The following is a 23200-nucleotide window of genomic DNA, read 5'->3' on the forward strand; positions in this document are numbered from 1 at the left end:
GGGGAGAACATGCAAACCCAACCCTGGAGGTGTGAGGTCAAACGTGCTAACCACTAAACCACTGTGTACCCTTATATAGTACTCCATCAAACAGAAGTCTAAAGGGTTTGTTTGTTTGTTTATTTACTTATTTACCTACATGCAAGTGTTTGGACACAAGGAGGAAACCAGTGAACCTGGAACAAACACTTTTAGTATTAGTTTAACTTTTATAGTGTTGTATTGAATTAACAGTGAGAATTAACACTCACAATGATACATTACACTTACTGCCGTGATTAACTTCACATAGCCTATACAGTACTCATTTTGTCTAAATGGGCTTAAACACCATAGTGCTATAATTCAACACCGAAGGTGTTAGTTCAACTCTATAGGTGTCAGTTCAACCCTATGTTAATTAAACACTCATTTAAATTCAAGAGTTATTTCAGTATTAGGCCTATTAGTGTTAATGTTCACTCAGTGGTGTTTTTACCTGTGCATGTTTTACAGTGGACTAACTGCAGGTTAACATCTTTGTTTACTTAGCTCCAGTTAAGATTGTGTGCTCGCGCGCTGTGTTGAGTACGTCAGAGGTGTCGCGAGCGCGCAGGTGTGTTCATTGGAATCTGAAGGAAACTTGTGCGTGAGTGCTGCAAGTTTTAAAAATATCCTAACGAACACTCATAAAGTCGTTTTTGACAGCGGAGGGTTACAATTTTTTTGGTCTTGTTTACGGGAAGTAACCGACCATGTCTTAAAGAAAGTTTCGAACCCGTGTATGGGACTTTGCCTCAGAGAGGAGCGCGTGCGGTTGATGGAGTCCGGCGGCGGGAGCGATGAGGAGAGTCTCCGCGCGCTCTTCCACGCCTGCGACGTCGACAATTCGGGCGTCATTGAGAAATGGGAGTTTGAGCGGATGTGTTCGGAGCTTCGCGTGCGCTCGGCGGACGTCGACGACATATTCGCTAAACTGGACGCGAACGAGGACGGAGCGATAAACATGGACGAGTTTATCGGCGGATTTCAGACGGCCTCCAGTCTGGCGAGCGAAGGAGGGATGAGCGAGCGCGTGAACGGCGCGGAGGCGTGCGCACTGGCCTGGGAGGATTTCACGAGCCGGCTCGGGGAGCAGACCGAGTTCATCCCACGGTGAGGACAAACACCTCAGGGACTGCAACATCTATTCATTAAAGTGTTTAAGAATCACATTCAGTGTTAAATTCACTGTAATCATGTACAGTTCTGTCGAACTAATGGCAAACACATGCATTCAACACTTAGGGCTGAGTAAACAGGTTCATTTACCCTTAAGTTTACAGGTAAGTTTTTCCTTAATGTTAGTTTAAACAATAAATGAATTCATCTCTATAGGTTGTAATCCAATACTGTGGGTAAATTCCTGTTAGACAAGGAAAAGGAATTGTTTTCAACTAACTCCCCTTAGGATTGAACACCTGGAGTACTGAATTCACTTTAACAGTTTATATCTGACCAAATAAATGCATATAAAGACAGTAGGTGTTATTAATGATTAAGTAAACACTGCAGGTGTTATTCAACATTATAAGAGTTAATTTAAGAGTGTAGGTGTTATTCAATATTATAAGAGTTAATTGAAGAGTGCAGGTGTTATTCAAAATGATAAGAGTTAATTGAACATTATATGTGTTATTCAACATTAAGAGTTAATTTAAAAAAAAACTGCAGGTGTTATTCAACATTATAAGAATTAAGTGAACAGTATAGGTGTTATTCAACATGATAAGAATTATTTGAACACTGCAGATGTTATTCAACATTATAAGAGTTAATTGAAGAGTGTAGGTGTTATTCAACATGATAAGAATTATTTGAACACGGCAGGTGTTACTCAACATTATAAGAATTAATTGAACAGTATAGGTGTTAATCAGCATTATTAAATGTATTGAACCTGTAAATGTTATTCAACATTATAACAGGTAATTAAACACTATTTTTGACACCTGACCTCATCAGCAACTCATTTTTGTCTATTAAGACAGACACTATAATATACAGTAAAGTGCGCAGTAGGTAGACTCCCTACATTATAATAATATAACAGACTAAAGTCTGCCCAGTAGCATGGACATTACTCTAATGGTTAATCAAATACATTTAATGGAAATGAGTATCCAGGTGACTGCACAGATGTTTTGGGTAACGAGTAATTATTTTGATTTAAAAAAAAAAAAAAGTACTAATAGTAGTAGAAATTATTTGAATGATTAATATTCCTGACTCACATTTAGGAAAACAAGCCATGATGAGTTTACATGGAGCTATGTTTTATTACAAGGAGAGTTTAATTACAAAATGAGTATTGGTGCAATTGCCATTTATTCATCAGTAATCGCTGTGTCCTGTGGATCTGTAGCCTACCACAGGATCTCCGGGCGCAAGTCGGTATACAACCTGGATGGTGCGCCAGTCCATTGAAGAGCTAGAACAAATGTTCTTCTTGACATTTTTAATTAGCATTAATTTAACCAGGATAGTCCTAGAAATATAAATTCTAAAATTATAAATGGTAATGACAGCAGCTGTTATTCCGTAACATTTTTTTCTGCTGATGTTTTAAATTATGTAATAAAGTCATAAGAAGCTTCTTGTTATGAAACACACCTGTATGTAAACTCATCATGGCCTGTTTGCTGAATGAGTAAGTAAATACTCTATACTCCCTTTGATAAACGTTCGCTTTTTTACTTCTGAGAGGTAGGTTGTTTAAGAAAAGTTAAGTTATGCTAAAGCTTGCACTTTTGGTTGCATTTTTTCTTAATGCAAAAGGACTTTTTGCTGCTCTTGCTATGACTCACTTCATCTATAGTTGCTCAGGTGTTGTTAAATGGCAGCAAAGATTGGCTTTCATTAATACATTACAAATTATTATTGTTGGTAACTTGCTGTGGTATAAGGGGAATAAACACTTTGGAATGTACTGTTTATCGAAAATAATCAACTTTGGGGTGGAAACAGTATCTTTGTATCTGTCAGGCCACGTCACCAGCCCACTGTTGATTATTTTACTATAACAGTGCATCCCAATGTGTTTTATTCCTTCTCTGTATCAAGTTAGTACACTTGATTAGATATAAAATGTTCATGTTCACGGTGGGGTAATGGTTAGCACGTTTTTCTCTCACCTCTGAGATGGGGTTTTAAATCCTGTCTCCAGCTTGTGTGCGTGGAGTTTGTATGTTCTCCACATGCTTCTGGGGTTTCCTCTGGGTACTCCGGTTTCCTCCCCCAGTCCAAAGACATGCATTGTAGGCTGAATGGCATTTCTAATTTCTTGGCATTTCTACATTGTAGGCTGAATGGCATGTTCAAATTGTCTGTAGTGTGTGAATGTGTGTGCAGTTGAACCCTGCGATGGGTGAGCAACCCGTCTAGGGCGTCCCTCACCTTGTGCCCCGAGTTCCCTGGGATAGGCTCCAGGCTCCCTGCGACCCTGTGTAGGATAAGCAGTATGTAAAATGGATGGATGTTCATCCTGTATGCTTTATGATGTAGTCAGGTTGGAGGCAATCAATTAGGGATTCTAAATATGCCTTAAGCCTGAAGCTGAGCTAAATCTGTGTTAAGGCAATTCGCATAAATCAGCGTTAGTCTAATGCTCATCTTAGCTTTATTACTTTTGGATAAACCGAAACCTTTAGAGCCTTTTGTAGAGACGAGAATTTGGTAGATATAAATACTGTGTCCTTATTAAAAGTAATAAGATGAGTTAATGTGGGGTTATGAAACCACATTTATTATTGTTAATGTATTTCTTCTAAGCCAACAGATTTGGGGCTCTTTCCTAGGTGACTGGTGATTGTCACGAAAATTCTATTAACATATAATACTTACTCTAATATGGGCCTACTTGTCAAGCTATTTTGTGTGTGGGGGGGTGTGAATGTTAAAAATTCACTACATGACAGCTCTGTTTATCCACCATGTTTATGATTTGATTAAAAAAGTTCAGTGTATAAGAGTTAGGGCAGGTCACGTGTGTACACAGGTGTACTAATATATTCCAGTGGCTCAATGAGATATTATACTCGGAGCTTTGCTCGTCTGTTGGAAATTCTGTTCCAGTCTAATCTGTATCTAATAAAGCCACAGTGCACTGCAGAGTTATACAGGATGTAGACAGTGGAAAACCGAGTACAGGAAAGCACCATAAGGATGATAGTGTTGTGCACCAGTACAGAGTTCATGTACAGTCCACTGTGTTTTTTATTTTTTGATAACGCAAGCTCTCAAGGTTAGTTCATGACATGGAGTACAGTACACTCTAAAACACATTCACTTCATTTGTGATTAGAGTTGACTAAATATAAAACATTTAAATGAGTTTTAATAAAACTGCCTTTTGACCAAAGAGCTTATCTTTGTTAAGCTAATGTAAAGGTTTTAGAAACAATAAGTAACTATTTATTTGTTTTTTTTTAAATAATAAATATATGTATGTATAGGTTAAGTGAGTACAGTATCGCTGGCCCTTCTATCAAGTGGCTGTGAGAATACAAGAAATAATATTTGTCCAGTCCAAATTCAGCTAAAGCCTAAGGCTTACTTAGTTCTGTTGGTCTATATATAAATGCTAGTTGATGGTGTAACTGCTTTCTGCTGGCACTGTTTGTGATAACTAAAAATAACAAAACAAAAATAAATTAGAAAAAGCTGATACCAGCTAAAATGGTGGCTCAGAAATTAGTGGCTTCGGATTCTGTAAAGAAATAATAATAATATTTAAAAAGATTCAAATAGATTTTTTTTTTTTGGAATGCATATACAGAGACTTGATTTGTTTAGATTAATTTTTGTTATATTTATACTTTATTATATTTATTTAATTGGCAATATAAGTGGTTTTTATGTGAAGTCGTGTTTTAGCTATGTATTTTTTCCCTGTATTTTTTAAAGCTTATTTGTTTTTGTTGTTTTTTTATTAATAATATATGTATATATTTTCTATATTTCTGCATAAATATGTCTTAAAACATCATCAAAATCCAAAAAGTATACAAAGAGAACCCAATTAAACAAATGAGTCAAAAATTTTATACTTGGTCATTTATTTATCGAGGAAAATGCTCCAGTATTATATATCTGTGAGTGGAAAAAGTCTGTGAAGCTTTGCTTTCAGTATCTGGTGTGACCCCGGTTCAGCAGCAGTAACTGCAACTAACTGTCAATCAGTCCTGTACATTGGTTTGGAGGACTTTTAGCCCGTTCCTCAGTACAGAACAGCTTCAACTCTGGGATGTTGGTGGATTTCCTCACATGAACTGCTTGCTTCAGGTCTTTCCACAACATTTCTATTGGATTAAAGTCAGGACTTTAACTTGGCCAGTCCAAAACATTAACTTTATTCTTCTTTATCCATTCTTTGGTAGAACAACTTGTGTGCCTAGAGTCGTTGTCTTGCTGCATGCCCCATTTTCTTTTGAGATGTCCTTTACATTTTCCTTTAGAATCCGCCGGTATAATTCAGAATTCATTGTTCCATCAATGATGGCAAGCCGTCCTGGCCCAGATGCAGCACAACAGGACCAATCCATGATACTTCCACCACCATGTTTCACAGATTGGATACGGTTCTTATGCTGGAATGCAGTGTTTTCCTTTCTCCAAACATTATGCTTCTCATTTAAACCAAAAATTCTATTTTGGTCTCACCAATCCACAAAACATTTCTCCAATAGCCTTCTGGCTTGTCCATGTGATCTTTAGCAAACTGCAGAGGGGCAGCAATGTTCTTTTTGGAGAGCAGTGAATTTCTCCTTGCAACACTGCTGTGCACACCATTGTTGTTCAGTCTTCTCCTGATGGTGGACTCATGAACATTAACATTAGCCAATATGATAGAGGCCCCTAGTTGCTTAGTAGTTACCCCGGGTTCCTTTGTGACCTTTGTGACGTCTTGCCCTTGGAGTGATCTTTTATTGGTTGACCACTCATGGGGAGGGAAACAGTTTACTTGAATTTCCTTTAATTTGTACACAGTCTGTCTAACTATGGATTGGTAGAGTCCAAACTCTTTAGAGATGGTTTTGTAACCTTTTCCAACTGCTCAAAAATCTCCTTTGTTCATGCCATGACACACTTCCACAAACATGCGTTGTGAAGATCAGACTTTGATAGATCCCCGTTCTTTATATAAAACGGGGTGCTCACTCGCACCTGAGTGGAATCCCATTGATTGAAAACACCTGGCTTTTATTTCACCTTCAAATTTAACCGTTAATCCTAGAGGTTCACATACTTTTGCCACTCACAGGTATGTAATATTGGATCATTTTTCTCAATAAATACATGACTAAGTATAATATTTTTGTCTCCTGTGTCTACTTTTAGGACTTGTGTGAAAATCTGATGACGTTTTAGATCATACAGGTTACATTTCTCTCATTTATACAACTGAGCGGTTGGGGGTTAAGAGCCCAGCAGTGGCAGAGTAGAATGATGTCATATAATATTTGAGCATATTAATCATATTCTTCGATCAATATGTGTACAGAATTGATCTAGTTTCGACCCTGTACCAGAACATCAGTCTGACCGAGACCAGGATGATTCCTCAGTATGAGAAAGTCCTTCTAAACTTCACCAGAGAGATCAAACTCCAGAGTAAAGAGATGGAGCGCCTGGGGCTGGCTGTCAAACGGTACGCACAGTCGCATACATAAAAATATCACAACAGTTAGCTAATCAGGTAAAACTTCAAGATATAGAAATGTTAAATTCTACTGATATGTACTTATAACCCTAGTACCAAAGGAATGTAACACTGTAGGTGTTATTCAACATTAGAATATCTACAAAAAAAATGGATTTATTGAAAATTTGAACACTGATAAGGATTTTCTTTTAATTGTACCGTTATACCAACGATATATCAGAAAAGTGTCGTGTGACATTATATATCACGATATCGATATTATACCATCATATGGCCCAGCCCTACCGGGACGCACAAAATCCCCGGTCCTGAAGACTTTCTTGTATTGAAACTTCTTGATTGACCTTAACAACGTGCTGAAACTGGAGACACCTTCCATAAATGTTAAATAAACGTCTCCTCGCGGAAAGCATCACCATATGAACAAGTATACATTTTCTTTGTTAAAAAGAAAGTCCACCAAGTCCCTGGGAACGAGTTGTTACTGTAGAAGGTATAAAGTATTAAGACGAGTGCGTTAATGTAAACGCCGCAGCCAGAACTATTGTCAGGGCTGCTGTAACAGAAAGTTAATCAACACCTTCTGTCCAATCAGATTAAAGAATTCATCAGCGCTGTGGTATAACTGTGTGTAACATGTGTTTGCAGGGCTCAGGACCAGGCTGCCATTCAGTTGAGTGCGATGGAGGAGGAAATGGACCAGCGCATTCACACAACTGAGAGAAACACACGCGTGGAGGTCGGTACAGCATCGCCAGCACTGAAGTCATTTATAACCGTAACGGAATACATTTTTAAAGTAACCCTGCAAACCAGCTATCATCAGCCAGTAACACTGAGGATGAAAATACGTCACACAACTCCAAAAAGTTTCCCTTTCATGTATATATTAGCTAAAGACATATTAGTATAGCATTATGAATAGGTAAACATTTTATTTAGATAATTCTCCTGCTCTGATGTTTATTTATATTGAGATCACTTTATAATGTGATGCGAGTGTATTTGTGTTGTTTCCATGGATCCTTTATTTGGCATGGTAAATAACATAACAGCTAAATGAGCACAGGTGAATTCATGCTGCTCTGGTAAGGTAAATACTTCTGTCATGTGAGTCTCCTGGATGAGCTCCAGATCTTTATTTATCCACGACGTAACAGTTTTCAGGGCTGAGAAGCCTGGGTAGTGTCGCTTCTGCTCGTGTCCTTAACCCTGTTTCTAATCTTTAACTTCTGTTCCTGGTCCATCACTTATCAGCTGACCCACGTGTATTTCATTTCTGACTGTACAGTACCTGCTTAGTTTCCTACGGCTTGTCAGTTAGCTGAGACAGTATGCACTACACTTGTTATTTCATTGTATTACTAAGCAAAGGAATGAGTGTTGACAGATTTATAAAAAATAAAAATAAAAAATTATTTATTTATTTGGCGGGGAAAAGTTGTGGACAACATGTGGACTTTTAATCTTTTAAAACGTATTACATGCTTTACCAGATCCGGGAACACTGAGTATATTACGTCATGGGAAAAAGTTGAAACAAACAGCTGATAACTTGATATTTATATCATGAGCCATGTTCCAGCAGTGCGAGTAGTTTTCTTTTCTCAGAATTTCTAGATAAATTTATGGAAATGTAATATGTATGAAAACACGGTGCTTTTTTATTTATTAAATTTTTTAAATTTATTTATTTATTTATTTATTTATTTATTTTACATCAGCCATGTCATCCTTCACACAATTTTACGGTCACACAATTAAGTCCAGTTTAGTGTAATATTTGTTTATGGAAAAAATATGATCAAGGTTAAACACAGAGAGAAAAGATGAGTTGAAAAGGGGAATTTTCATAGTCTCTCTGTTGTTCTGTTTCCTTCAGGAGTCTAAGAAGGCAGAGGCAACACTGAGCTTTATGAAAGACCAATACGAAGCTCAGCTGAGTGAGTTACGGCAGAAGGTCCTCACCCTGCAGATGGTGAGCGTTTGTTTCATGACCATCAATAAATTCAGTTTATTACTCCGGCGCTGTCGAATGCTCGATTCTGATTGGTCAGAAGTTTCTATAACAGCAGCTCTAAATGTAGTTTTATATTCTTATTCTAATACATCCTTCTTTCAATAGTAACACGTGTCAGACGAGCCACATTTTAAAAGCATGTGTAATTGTTGAGTTCGCATTTTTTGGAAGGAGTCTCCAGTGCCAGCACTTTGTAGCAGTCAGAGGTTTTCCGACAAGCAGCTTTTAAAAAAATTTTTGGCTTATTAACTAAAAAAGAAAGATGAGCGTGTCTGCTGAGGGAAGAACTATTTATAGCTTTAAGGACTTTCCACAAAGTTAAATGTGTAATCTATAAAGGAATAAATATTATAACGCATCCTTGTTGATAAGCAACATATTGCAAAATGCAGATTGCTCTGGAGTGAGAATAGGGAAAAAACCATTACACCACCATGTCTTTGATTATTTCCCTACATCAGCACGCCCTCGAATGTTTCATTCCTTTCTTAATAGGGAACCACTATTTCACTATAGCACTTTATTTAGTTACTGCTTGGAATGCAACTCTATATCAAACCACAAAGAATGTTCACACAATATGTTTTCTTGTGTACGTTCGGCTGATTTTGTGTCACGGAGTTGATATTTCTGTAAAGCTGCTTTGAGACAATGTCTATTGTAGAAAGCGCTATACAAATAAAGTTGAATTGAATTGAAGCAATCTAAAATACCTTTCGTTAAACCAAGTCATTTGTGGCTTGGATTCGTGCTTTACGGTATTTCAAATGTTTCGCAGTATTTTACAGCGTCTAACAGATGCACAGTAGTTTAATAAGAAGTTATCATGTTTGCTAATAAAGTCAACGGACTGAAGTTTGATCTCTTTCACAGTTCGAAGACCAGAACAAGAGCACCAGCCTTAAAGAAGAAAACACAGCACTGAAGCGAAAGAATAACGAGCTGACCCTGGTATGACAAGATTATCTCATTTACTTATTTCAAAACAGTATCCAGTAAGCTTTTTCTTTCATCGTAGACATGGGATCCTCCTTGCGCTGCATGTTTTCGAGCCATATTTACTAAAGGACGTGCTGTTGTTTTGCACAGGTTAAGCAATCGGAAAAGAATGTGCATAAAAATGGACACAGGTTCACCTTGCGTAATTACCACTGGTAAAAATGTCAGTGTAAAAAAATTATCACCCATATGCGAACATTTGGGACTCTTTTGTTGTTGTTTTTTGAGGCAGTCCCTTTTCCTCTACTCTATTTCCCACCCTATAATTTGCATAGTTTCTAGGGCTGAGTGTAAATGTGATACCAGACCCGAGGACTTTCCTTTGTGTTTCGGCTCATTCAGCTTCCCTGTTGTAGAGCCGTGGGCATTCCAGATCACACCACTTAGTCTACTTGTATTACAGCGCGTTCTTGTCGTTCAGCTGCTCTGATTAAGAATGTTTAATGTCAATGCATGGCTTTGATTTCTTCCAATAAATCTACATTTATGTGACTTGACAGGTAATATGATTGAAATGGTAGATTTTTCTTTATCGGTCGTTGAGTAAAAATGAACACGTTTAATATCAGGGTCTTTGTGAGCACACGGTTTGTGTAGACCTCCGGGATTTACCCGAGTTTGCACCAAAAGTAACAGTGTTCGATAGCACATGAAGTCAGTAATTACTTTCAGATCTAAAAATAAATAATATTTAAAAAAAAGAAATCCGAGTGCACCTTGAGAAGGAAACTTCCCCAAATGACTGTCTGTTATAGGAAAATAATGAATGTTGGGGTGATAACAGTATGTTCACTTCTTATCAGGCTGCAGCACACCACCCTGTTGTTGATTGTTTTCCTATAACAGTGTTTTATTCCTTACTTAAACCGTACAGTGTAGTTGGACTACAGAACCAGTTTTGGGATACATTGCGTTAGTTGTCTAAAGCAGGGGTTCGAAAACTTTTCCAGGGAAACGCCCCCCCAAATGGCATTAACATTTGACCGTGGCCCCCCTTTTGCAAGATGTCTTTAAAACACATTAAAAATACACTTCTGAATATATCCCCCTTTTTAAAATTTTTATTAATAATTACATCTTACATCTTTACATTACATTAGATTAGGAATTGATTGTGTGTGTGTGTGTGGATGTCTGAGAGTGAGAAAGAGAAAGCATACTAGTGGGAGGGCTGGGCACACCAAATTGTTGAGGCCCCCCGGGCGCCCCCTGGCAGCACACAAGTGGCCCCCACTTTGAAAATCACTGATCTAAAGTGTTGGGGTTTTTTTTGTTTTGTTTTTTGTCTGTCACAGCAATACCAGAAGCTGAAGCAGGAACTGCTGGAGTCACACACCAATATAGCGTTTCTGCAGAGTGAGCTGGACTCCCTCAAGAGTGATCTCACTGACCAGAGCATCAATTTCGAGCGGTGCGAGTTCATTTTCAGATATCTATCAGTTTCTAGCTTATTCTTGATTATTGAGATATGTGCAGCGCATAAAATCATGCATAAAAACAGGTCCAGAGCTTCAGTAAATGTTCACATCAAACATCATAATGCGGGGATAAAAAGTGGTCTCAATGCTTTTGACCGTGGAATGGTTATTGGTGCCAGATGACATTTCGGAAATTTTAGTTGATCTGAGATTTTCCGCACAAAACGGTCTCTAGAGTTTCCAAAGAATGATGCAAAAATACAGACAACATCTGGTGAGCAGTAGTTCTGTGGGTAGAGAATGGCCTAGACTGATTCAAGCTGACGGGAAGGCTACAGTAGCTCAAATAAGCACTCTTTTAGGTTTAGAAAAGACCAGATCACCTTCCAGAGTCGCAGAGATCGCATTTTCCGAATTCTGACGTATGAGGTGAACATTATCTGAAGCTGCATGATTGTATACATCGTGCTGCTGTCACATAATTGGCTGATTGGATAACTGCATGAATGGGCAGGTATATCAGTATATTAAAATGTAGATATAGCTCGTAATACGTGAAGGTACTGAAGTGAAACGTGCATTAATAGTTTCAGGAATTGTAAAATAAATTTTTAAAAGGGTTTAGAGTAGAGTGTAAGGGTGGTGTTGTGTTACTATAGCAGTACTAGTTCTTAGGTAAACTCTCAGGGATGGGCGAATTTCACTGAGTCACACACGTACAGCATACAGATAGTGCGCAAAAGTATCACTATCAGTGTCTGACCACTCCCACTGCTGTTTGCTGTTCTAGCATCATAGGAGCAGGATATCCTGGAGTGACGCCACACACCTACGGAATTTGGTGCCCTTGTTGCTCAGCAACTAAGTCAGAGCCCTAGTTGATTGCCCGCTTCAGTGGTCTGTGGTGTTCACTGGTTCACTGGTTAATATTTAAGGGGTGTTTTTACTACATCTGTAGTGTAGGTGCTGTTACCATGGACAAGAATTTTACTGTAAACTCTATGGTTTACTCTAAACCTAATGAGAATGGAAATCTAAGAGCAAGCTGTTGAACTCCATAAAAGTTTAGAATAACATGTGGCTAGCAGTCAAAAAAGCCCAAAAGGTCAGGTTTTGGCCAAAATGAATACATACTTTGAGATCTCAACAGTAAGATACTTTAAAATACAGTATATTTCACCAAACAAATGGAATGTGTAAATGTTTTTATTTACATTTCGTTCCTGTCTAGGCTATCATTGGTAAGAAGCCAATTTAACAAACACAGAAGTAAAAACAATCTCGAACAGTCTGCCAAAAAGATGTCAATAACTTTTCTAGGGGCAGAGGTGGCTTAGTGGTTAAGGCTCTGGCTTACTGAATGGAAGATCGGGGGATAATGAGTCACATATATATTGGTCACATATACAGTAGAGAACATTGAAATTGTTTTCTTCGTACACCCCAGCCTGTCTGGAAGCTGGGGTCAGAGCGCAGGCTCGGCCATGGAGGAGAGATGGTTAAGGGCCTTGCTCAAGGGCCCAACAGTGGCAATGCTGGGGCTTGAACCCCCGTCCTTCTGATCGGTAACCCAGAGCCTTAACCGCTAAGCCACCACTGTGTCATGGCTGACCCCAACTTCCTGGCATGCTGGGGTATTGGGGTATGCTGGGGACATTAGCCTAATCAAATACCAACTCCTACATTTGGAATTAAGTTTTAAAATGTCGATTTTTTTTTTTTCTCTCTTTTTTCGCTTTTGGGTGTAACCAGATTTACATCTACATTTCATTCATTTTGTCTAGTTTTCATTACAATATATGGTAGAAAACGTTCAAATTTCACCACGTGAAAGGTTTTCCCTGATTGCCGCACATATAACGTAATATTGGAGTCTAAAAACGAATATCTTAGAAAGACTGACATGACAGAAAGCCTTCTTATGTAGTTTAATCCAACTGTCCAACACCGCCATAACACAGACTAAAAGGTCATTCTGGTTATTTCCTCTTTCCTGAAGGCTTTGCTCTATTCATGTGCAGTCAGATGGAAACCTCTTATGCTGACCAAATTCTTCCCTCTGAAAAAGAAGTCTTATCTCTAAAGTGGCAAATTATACACATTTAGAGCTTACTTTGCAAATACCTTTCTCACATAAAACATTCATTACTTCTCCCAGAAGACTTTCAGACTTTGGAGTAAACCGGTTTTCCGTTCTTTTCTCAGTACAAGGAAACGTGCTGAAATTCCTGTCCATGGTTAATAAACATAGGCTACTGATGCGGTTCATAGAGATTAGAGAATTGAAAACACACGTGTATTCCTTTAGGTGTAAGATTCTTGATTCTAGTTGCAATTTGATTATCCAAATATTAGCTGTGATTATATCGAAATGTAGATCGGGTTTTGGATAACAATCAAAACCGTGAAGTCGCGATGCTAGTATTACATCATCATTCATAATCTGCTAATGGCCATCTTTTTAATATTTGCTTGTGCAGAGATGAAGCCCTAATGAGGTCTTTTGCTGAGGAGAGGGAGAACCTGGAGAGGCAGATTGAGATTCTTCAGTAAGTATGAGACATATGAACATTCCTACTTACAGATAGCATAGAATATGATGCTCACTTTATTTCGTTATTCCCTGTTCTGGCGTTTAGCTTAGCAAACAGGAAGCTTCATGACACCAACGATGGTCTACGTTCGAGTCTGGAGAACAGCCAGAGCAAAACCAAGAATCAGGTAAGTGCTTGAATATGATCCTTTGATCTCTGTAGACAAAGTTGTGCATAAGCAGAAACAGAAAAAATAAGTCAGTTTAAAGACGGATTAAGGTTCCACTCACACAATGACCTGTCCTAATCTCACTGAGGAGGTCGGGATTAGTGTGACGACAAGTTGGAGTTGGAATATGTGTGTGTGTGGGGGGGTTGTTTTTCAAGCTGACAGTGTGACCGTGCAATCTCCTAAAGACAGACTAAAATGTCAAACAATTATGTTTGCAGAGAGGTAGTGGACTGTCTCCTGCAAGTACCATCGATAGGACAAAGACCATGGGCACCCCATATTTTGAAAGGTATGTCTGGAGCATGAGTTTATACCTGTGGCATGGTATATAAAATGTTATACACTACCGGTCAAAAGTTTGGAGACACTTGACTGAAATATTTCTCATGATCTTAATTATGAGAAGTAAGTGTGTGAAATCGGTGTTGTAGACAAAAAACTATAACTGTGCCGACGTATTCATTTCTTTCATTAGAAAACTAACATTTTATTTGCAAAAAATATTTTTTTAAACGGACGACTCGGAGCGAGTTATTCCGAAAAGCAGCCGATAAGCGTCCGTAGGTAGGTGACGCTACCGCTTTACCCCTGTGTATTACTGGAGACTCTTCCCAATAAACGTTAAATAACCAGCTCCTTATGGAAAACATCGCCATGGAAACGATACGCTTTTCTTTGTTATATAACATCGCATTTTAAAATTTTTTGAAGAAATGAATTCATGTAAGCGTACACCAAACAGGACCCTGATAACCCTGCGTTTAGTGTTTGACGTCTTTTGAATTTGATACTAAACCTATGATTTGGATTGCAGATGAAGTACCGTCAGTGCCGTTACCGAAAATTAATCAACTCCTTTTGACCAATCAGATCTGAGTATTCGGGAATGTTTGGGAATGTCAGTAACAATATCGCACAATATTAACGCATGTTAATGTACTACTGTGTGTGTATGCGTCGTACAAATATTTCATAGCACTGAACGTGTTTAAACCAAACACCTAGTCGAGAAATGTGTTATAACACACACGGTCATCAGCAGCGCTGCAGGAATTGGCTGCTTATGTAGGTAATCGTGTCTTGGGCAGCTGTTGTGCTCTCAAGATGTACAAATTCACCTGGTTTTCACTATGTAGTGCATAGTGAGTTTTGTCATTTTTCATGTCAGAGAGCATAGTGTAGAATATTCAGCACACTCCTGAAATCACCCAATAGGTTACAGAACAAAACGACATGCTGCAGAACACCCATAATGCACTTTGCAGTTTGTAGGGAACAGCAAGTCGCCATCTGGACACATGAAAGTATGAATGATTGTGGGGGTTTTTTTTTCGTGTGTGTGTTACTGAAGTATATCTGTGCTCTGCAGGTGCTGTAAGGTCTACATGGATGATGATGATTATGGGCAGCTGCGGATAACGGAGTGCCTGCAAAATCAGAGCAGTGAGTCTTTGGCTCTGGCGCTGTGCGATCCCATGCGCAGACGCAGCAGCTGCGAGGTGGACAGCCTGAACGAGAGCTGCGTGGACAGCGGCATGTCCACTCTGCGCTCCAACAACGGCTACGATTCGGTTCAAAGCATCGCTCGCATGATTGACTTCAATTGCTCAGGAGACACCTCGGACACGGAGGTGAGAGGACGCACACAGACGTTTTGTTGTTTAGTCTACAAAGGACTTTGTGACAGATTTGCTTCCGTGATTTCCGGTAAAGTATGACACACGGGTATGACAACAGGCAAAAAATGGGTCTCAAACCTAAAAAGCGGTCCGGAGCTGTTCCTTTAGGTTTTCTACCTTTTTATTAGAAAACTCGACTTCACGGTGAGGGAGAGGATGCCGAGGGAACGGCCGTTTATACAGTCCCTCCCGAAAGTATTGGAACAGCAAGGCCAAGTCTATCGTTTTTCGCTACACATTGAAGTGCGTGTGTGTGTTTTGAAGGTGCCAGATCTTCAAGACAAGACAGCGTGCGAATCAGACCGCGAGTCTGTCCAGAACATGACTTTAAATCCAGTCGACACAAAAGACGTCACCGCTACAGGGAAGAAAAGTCTTTCCGCCATCTTCCACGAGGTGAGCTTAAAGACACCATAAACCTGAAACACTAAAATCACAACACTCAAGCTTAAACATTACACATTATCCAGCTACTGATTGTGAGGGAAATCATACATAGTCAGGAATTTAGAATCAGTGGGCTTGGAATTCTGAGGCTAATGAAATAAAAAAATAGGGGGAAACAATAGTGAAGCTTAAGAGACCTCTCTTCTTGATGCTGATTGGGTAGAAGGTATTCATTCATTTTCTATAACAGCAGCTCAGACAGTAGTTCCAAGGTAAAATCACAGGATTTTATTACTTTGCTCATTGTAATATGTTAGTATATTTCTAGTAACAATAGATTTAATTGTTTCTTTATAACATGATAAGCTGCATTGTGCGTGTGTGTGTGTGTGTGCTATTAAGTTCAAGAGAGAGGGAAAAAGCGAGGCTAGTGAAGGAATTCCTGTTTATAACTGTTACAATGTAACGATAGCAGTTTCCTGGATGTTCCACAATGTTAAACAAATCTGTAAAGGCTTCATTAAATATTAAACTGTTAGCTTTGGCAAGCGATAAGATTTTTTTTTTTTTTTTTTTTAAATACTTCGAGAGAGTGTGTGTGTTTTATTCCTTACACCACACCACCTCAGTAAACCCTTTCTTCCTTCCACATTTTCTGTACTGTCCAACGAAGTACATAACTTCTCAGATATTACAAACGAAACCTTTTGCCAGTAAGACGTTCTGTTCGAGCTAAATCATTTGCCTACAGATGCTGAAGGATGAGTCGGTGATGACGGCTCGGGCATCTGAAAAGGCGTACAAGATTGTGTTAGCAGGTGACGCTGCAGTGGGCAAGTCCAGCTTCCTCCTACGCCTCTGTAAAAACGAGTTTAAAGGCATCACCAGCACCACTCTGGGTAAGAGCGACTGAGCACGAAACACACAACATTGTATGTAGTATATTATATTCTAATCTTCTTATCAAGATATAAGAGAAGAAAAAAAAACATTTTGTTTGTGAAAACATAAGGTCCAAAAACATACACATAGTATATTTATACATATACACATAAGTACGTGTGTTTGTTAGAAGACCTGAGGCGATGATAAGATACCAAATGCCGGCTGTGTTTGTTTTCATTAAGGTGTTGATTTCCAAATGAAGACGCTTGTGGTAGACGGAGTGCCGACAGTGCTGCAGCTTTGGGATACAGCGGGTCAGGAGAGGTGAGAAGCCTCTTTTTACGTGGTCACGTAAAATCATCAGAAACTCTAAACCGTCAATTAAACCCTAACACCAAATCCAACAACACATTGTCGCCCGAAACGTTCCACTGTAAACGGATCCTAGCACAGCTCAAGCACATCTTTAGTCCATACCCTGAAGCTACAACACATCCTAAACCGATTATTTTGAATCACTAAACGTAGTGTAAACTGAGGCATGGGTTGTTTTTACTGGGTTAGTTTGAGAAATGCGAATTAGTATGGTTCCTTTCTCGACAGGTTCAAAAGCATCGCAAAATCCTACTTCCGACGGGCCGACGGCGTTCTCCTGCTCTATGATGTAACCTGCGAGAAGAGTTTTCTAAATGTGCGAGAATGGGTCGACACCATAGAGGTATTTCTGATATTTTATCCCTTAAATGAATAGCTTGTCGTTTTTCAACCTCTGCGAATCTCAATCTGGGCCACTTCAGAGTTTACTTACAGCGTAAAAATTATTGTCTCTATTAATCGCCTCTACATTACAATATGGAGATTTTTTTAAAAAAAAGAAAAGAAAAAAGGAATACATCAAGGAAACGGATCCAGCACCAAGGAAGTTCAATAGCGATCTCGTTTGCATGTTACAGTATTCATTAGTTGTTGACTTAAGCTCCCCTCATGTCCAGGATGTGTCCCAGGAAAAAATCCCCATTATGCTGGTAGGGAATAAGACAGATCTACGGCAGCAGGCTCTTCAGGATGGCGTCTCGTGCATCTCAACCAGCTGCGGCGAGAAACTGGCCAGGGTGAGAAGATTCACTATGATTTAACTCGTATGCTTCCTGTGCGCATGTGTATAATGTGCTTGTGCCAGTAAACAAACATTCACTAGGGTGAAATTTTGAACTGAAAGCCAGAGATTGAAGTGTGCTTGGTTCTCAACAGACTTACAGCTCCCTCTTCTGTGAGACAAGTGCAAAGGATGGCTCAAACATCATCGAGGCAGTGCTCCATTTAGCACGGTGAGTCACTCATAGTGCATGAAGCGAGGAACATGGTCAGACACCAGTCACACTTGACCCCCAAATCAAAACCTAGCTTAGCAAATACTTTAATGTATATTTCAGCAAAACGAACTAAATATGAGCTTGTGTTCATAGACCAAACTTAGACACCCTGTATTAAAGTGCTTTCACTTATCCAGCACGTGAGGGCAGCAGATCTGCTTAAATTAAGTGTCATCGGTGAGCATCAGGAATACATGGTGACGCATTGTGCTGGCCTGTAACAAACTTCACTGCATTTTCATTTTGACATTGTCATCAGGTTTTGAATGAATTTTCAACAAGATAAATAATTTTGGATGCATACTTCGCCTGTTTAGATCAAATAACCTTTGTGACACATATGTGTGGCAGTCAGGGAAAACCCATAGGATGTTGATGAGCCTGATTTTGGGAATACAGCCAAAAATGACCAACATTGTGTTTTTCTGTCAATAGCAAAACGTTGGCGCTACTATTAAAGAATTATATACTATATAAATTATATAGAATTATATAGAATTAAATATTATTACAAAATTATCTTCAGGGTGTCCCGAAGGTGTCCATACATAGGGGACTATGTACTCTAGTACCACTTCGGTTGTGCCTTCGTCAGTGGATGTTCGTGGACGTCCACGTCTCGGTCGGTCCGCAACACTTAGTCTTTTTGAATTTGTTATTAAGTGTGGCAACAGTGTCGTGTGCGATGTGCTCGCCATGTTTCCTCTTAAAGCCCATCGCAGCCTTGCGACAGCTTCCCGATCCAGCCATGAGCATGATTTCAATACTATATTTTAAAATGCTAGAACGTTACCTGTGGTTGAGGGATGTGCAAAATAAAAAGATTTCATTTCCGGAAAGTTTCAGAACTGTATATAGTCGAAAATGTCCAAAGTTCACCACTCCTGAGTGGCACAACGGCAAAGCATTCAGGTTCCCGCTTATGCCACGTGTCTAGAAGTCAAGCGAGCAAAATTGGCCATGCTCTCTGGGTGGAAGGGGATAGTATACTCTTACCCTGTCAACCGCAGTGACACTAGCAGAAGAGGGTAAACGGCTAGTACATTTGCCTGGCACCTCAGTTGTTGGGGGTTCGAATCCCGCCTCCGCACTGTGCCTTGTAGGTTCATTGGCATTTCCAAATTGTACGTAGTGTGCTAATGTGCCCTGTGATGGGTTGGCACCTCATCCAGGGTGTCGACCCGCCTTGTACCCCGAATTCTCTGGTATAGGCTCCAGGCTCCCCTGCGACCCTCTGTAGGATGAGCGGTATGGAAAATGGATGGATGGTGGAAAATCCCCAAAACAACAACAACAAAAAAAAAAAAACGTGAAGGGTTTTTCCATGCTGCTACATGTACATCGATAGCTGTCATAAATGAAAGTTTTTCTTTTCTTTTTTTCCACAGAGAGGTTACCAAATATGCACATGTACGCAAGGACACAACATTGGGTCCAAGCCTCTCTGGGAGCCCCAACCCAAAGCTCACCAGCTCAAAGTGCTGCAGAGCCTAATGCATGCCCTTTATCATCCTAAACACTCATGCAGTGTGTGGAATAATGCTTGTTTCAGAAGGATGGCGTCTGTCTGTCGGAGTCCATTATACATTTCTATGCATGTCTGTTTTGCAGCCTACCTCCGATTGCGCAGCTCAAGCTATACTTTAAAGAGTTCCATGTCTTACACATAATGTGCTGCATATAGGATATTCACTGTGTTCTGTCACAGCCTGAGAAGCGCACCATACAACGAGTAGGGATGCAAATGGAGTTTGTAAGAGTTCAGTGAGGGTTTCCTCATGGTGGTATACTAAGGCCCAATTAACAAGTCATTTGCATGTGAATGAACTAGCAGGCATGTGGCGAGTTATTTACAAAGAATAATTTTGTGAATAACATCACATGCAAAGTAGGGGTAGAAAATACCCTTGTTGCTCGGAAGAGAACGCGGTCACCGTGAACAAACTCCTCGCTCATTTCAGTTTTTTTTCTTCATTCATTATTCCTTATATAATTTATACTACATAGTTTAGCTAATTTATTATTCCCTTGATTTTATTTTTCCACATTTTATTTACACCTCTCTAAAATGCATCTGTCACAAAACTCCTCCTAACTTGTGCAAGGAGCTGTGGGCAATATTAGCTGATCCACACTTCGAAAATCTACCTGAAATAATCGACCGTCCGGATACCTTTGGGAAGCTGCTACGATTTGGGACCTGCTAATTCCAATCTCGGATACTGTTTAGTACGGACAGTATGCCAATTGGGATGCAGGGAGCGAGACATCCCGAAGAGTGAAACTGAAAATGAAACTCGAGTATAAGAGCGATATAAAACAACAGTGTATAGAAATCAAAGTGCGTTCTATAAATGAGGTAAACGCGTAGGCTCGGTTTAAATGCTGTCAGACGATGCCATTTAATTAACTAGGTGTCATTTTGTCTTCAGTAATGGAAACAAGCTTATGCAAAATTTAACACCTGCCCTAGGGTTGTACTGATTTCCTCACACAATTGCAGATCCTGAGATGAATCTGAATGAGATGATGTTTAGTAATTCCCATTACGGGTTCAAAAAGAATGAACTTGCTTAAACACTACACTGTATTTTCCACCTTGGAATAGAAAAGTCCCACATTCGATGTTCATTAATGTAAACACACCAAAGAGACACAACATGCTATTTTGCACATACGAAAAACGTTATCCTTCCATGACATGTTAGGAAAATATGCAATCCTTTTATAATAAGTGCATTACAGCCTAAGTAGTTTTCAATAAGCTAGGAGTAAAATCTTTATTTATGATAATTAACTCTAATCGTTATATGATTGTGTAGAATATCATTTATTTTCCTTTTTTTTTTTTTTTTTTTTTTTTTTTTTTTTTAAAAGGAATTCATATCTGAAATGCGGAGTTTGCTTATTTACCTGGGAGATCCTTGTCTGTCTGTTATTTAGAAAAATGTAGCATGCATACAGTATGTTGTATATTATGCAGTTATATGAAAGCCTGGTTTCTCAGACTCAATTGAAGCTAACATAATTTAGTGTACATGAAGGGTTTCGAATTCTGTTTTGTTGTTTAACTGAACAATTACTTTACTCAGGCATTACAAAATACAACTCTTTCATTATTACGATTTATTTAGTGAGGATAGTGAAATAACCTGACAGTCATTAGTTATTTTTTCTGGATTTATTAAAATGGATTTTATATATTTTATATGTATTGATAACCCACTGAAGATTTTATGCAATATTCTAGCAGTTTTACTAACCAAATGTAGACCTTTTTTCTGTAGATATTTCCCATAAAACTTTTTAAACCAATTGCCAACCAACATAACATTGTTCAGCTTGTTTATTCATCCTTACGATCATTAAATTCCACTGCTTCGCTTAGATCGTAGTGCGTTATTTTCGAATGAAATTGAACTTTTTCATATAGAGTGTATTTTTTAAATTCTTGTATATTCTACCTACGTAATATACTGTGCATCTTATAAACTTGCAATGATCAACACATTTTTTTGTAACTTGTGCATTATGGAATTCATTTGATGCCTAATTGAATAAATTGTGACAAACTGCATTATTAAATTAAGATAATCCAAATGTTGTTATATATTTTTCAATAATGTAATCATTTTCTAATTGAATTATTGTGTGATTTCAAATCAATCCACCGTTTTCTAAACATGTGTTTTATTTCATTAAGGGAATTTTCCCCAAAGCCTTTTACTGTCCTTATTTCATAATACTGATTTTCAAATGTATTGTGAAAGAACTTGCTAGGTTGTTAATAATGGAACTGTCTGATGTTAAAGTTTTACTCGGAAGCTAGTTGTTAGTAAGTTTAGCTATAAGCTAAAACTATTGTCATCTTTTTACAATAACTTAATTAGCCACAAATGCCATCCCATAATGTATCTGCTGCTGCTCAGGTTTACGCATTTCTGTTGTGTAAAAGGGATACCTACTCCACATTCAAATACGAAGTATATATTAAAACAAGTGTAATGTTTAAATTCTGGGATTTTATTCTGGCAATACTAACATATAAAACAATCCATAATTGAACATAGAAACAATCAAAATTGACATTACAAACTTCATAAGGCTTTGAGTCCCAGTGTTCCACAAACTGGGGTCTTTTACGTTCGTTTTTTTTTTTGTTTTGTGTTTTTGTTTTTTTAATCTTGGTATTCCCAGAGTTGCATTGTAGAACTGACAAAGACCAAAGTAAAAACATGTAAAAGTGTTTTGTTAGCCATGCAAAGAAAAAGTGTCTTTTCAAACACGTCCGGCAAATTAGGGTAAATAAGAAAGAAACTCTTGCTAAAACAAAATAATAATAATAATAATAATAATACAAAAAAATTTGCATATACCAACACAGTAAAGATGTTTTCCAAAGTTGCATATTTTCATTTGATCACACTCTGTGATTTATGAATGACACAAAAGGGAAATGTGTTTTAATTGCAAAGCGAATTAGTCTATTTGATTGACCTACATAATTGTAACAGTGACACAAATGAAAGAATAAAATGTCAATGAATAGCAGTGTGGGCTCATTATACACTCTCATACAACTCTGAATTTGAATTTCATACAATTCTCAATCCATCCCATCCAATCGGGAAAGTGAAGTCTGGGGTTCCCTGCTGGAGCTGCTGCCCCCGCGACCCGATAACGGATAAGCAGTTGAGGATGGAATTTCATACAATTTTATCCAATTCTCTCATTTGCAGAATTTATTCATTTGGACAATTGTGCATTTTCTAGCAGTCAGAAATCTTATACAATTTCTCTACAAACAAAATAAATGAAATGAATTAAATAAATGAAATTTTCAACAAGAGAAATGTTCGGTTTGTGAGTTAAATCTACGGTCTATTAAAATCTTGAATATTTAGAGTAGATTTCAGAATTTATTTGGATAGTGTGAAATGGTGACATGTAAAATGTGTATGGAATGATACATGTAGCAATATGCAACTTAC

At 38.4% G+C, this 23200-nt stretch overlaps 1 protein-coding gene across 1 annotated transcript; it reads left to right on the forward strand.

Annotated features, from left to right (window-relative positions):
- Positions 1–489: 489 nt before the first annotated feature.
- Positions 490–22751, forward strand: rasef (RAS and EF-hand domain containing). The gene is made up of 17 exons (XM_017468914.3): positions 490–1134; positions 6521–6667; positions 7331–7421; positions 8565–8660; positions 9576–9653; positions 10997–11112; positions 13600–13668; positions 13759–13840; positions 14104–14174; positions 15255–15516; positions 15829–15960; positions 16703–16850; positions 17079–17160; positions 17440–17554; positions 17829–17948; positions 18088–18164; positions 19598–22751. Exons 1-17 carry the CDS (start codon positions 764–766, stop codon positions 19701–19703), a joined length of 2163 nt encoding a protein of 720 aa, XP_017324403.1. The 5' UTR covers positions 490–763; the 3' UTR covers positions 19704–22751.
- The last annotated feature ends 449 nt before the right edge of the window (positions 22752–23200 follow it).

Source organism: Ictalurus punctatus, chromosome 5, assembly GCF_001660625.3.
Source record: "Ictalurus punctatus breed USDA103 chromosome 5, Coco_2.0, whole genome shotgun sequence".
Classification (NCBI taxonomy): domain Eukaryota; kingdom Metazoa; phylum Chordata; class Actinopteri; order Siluriformes; family Ictaluridae; genus Ictalurus; species Ictalurus punctatus.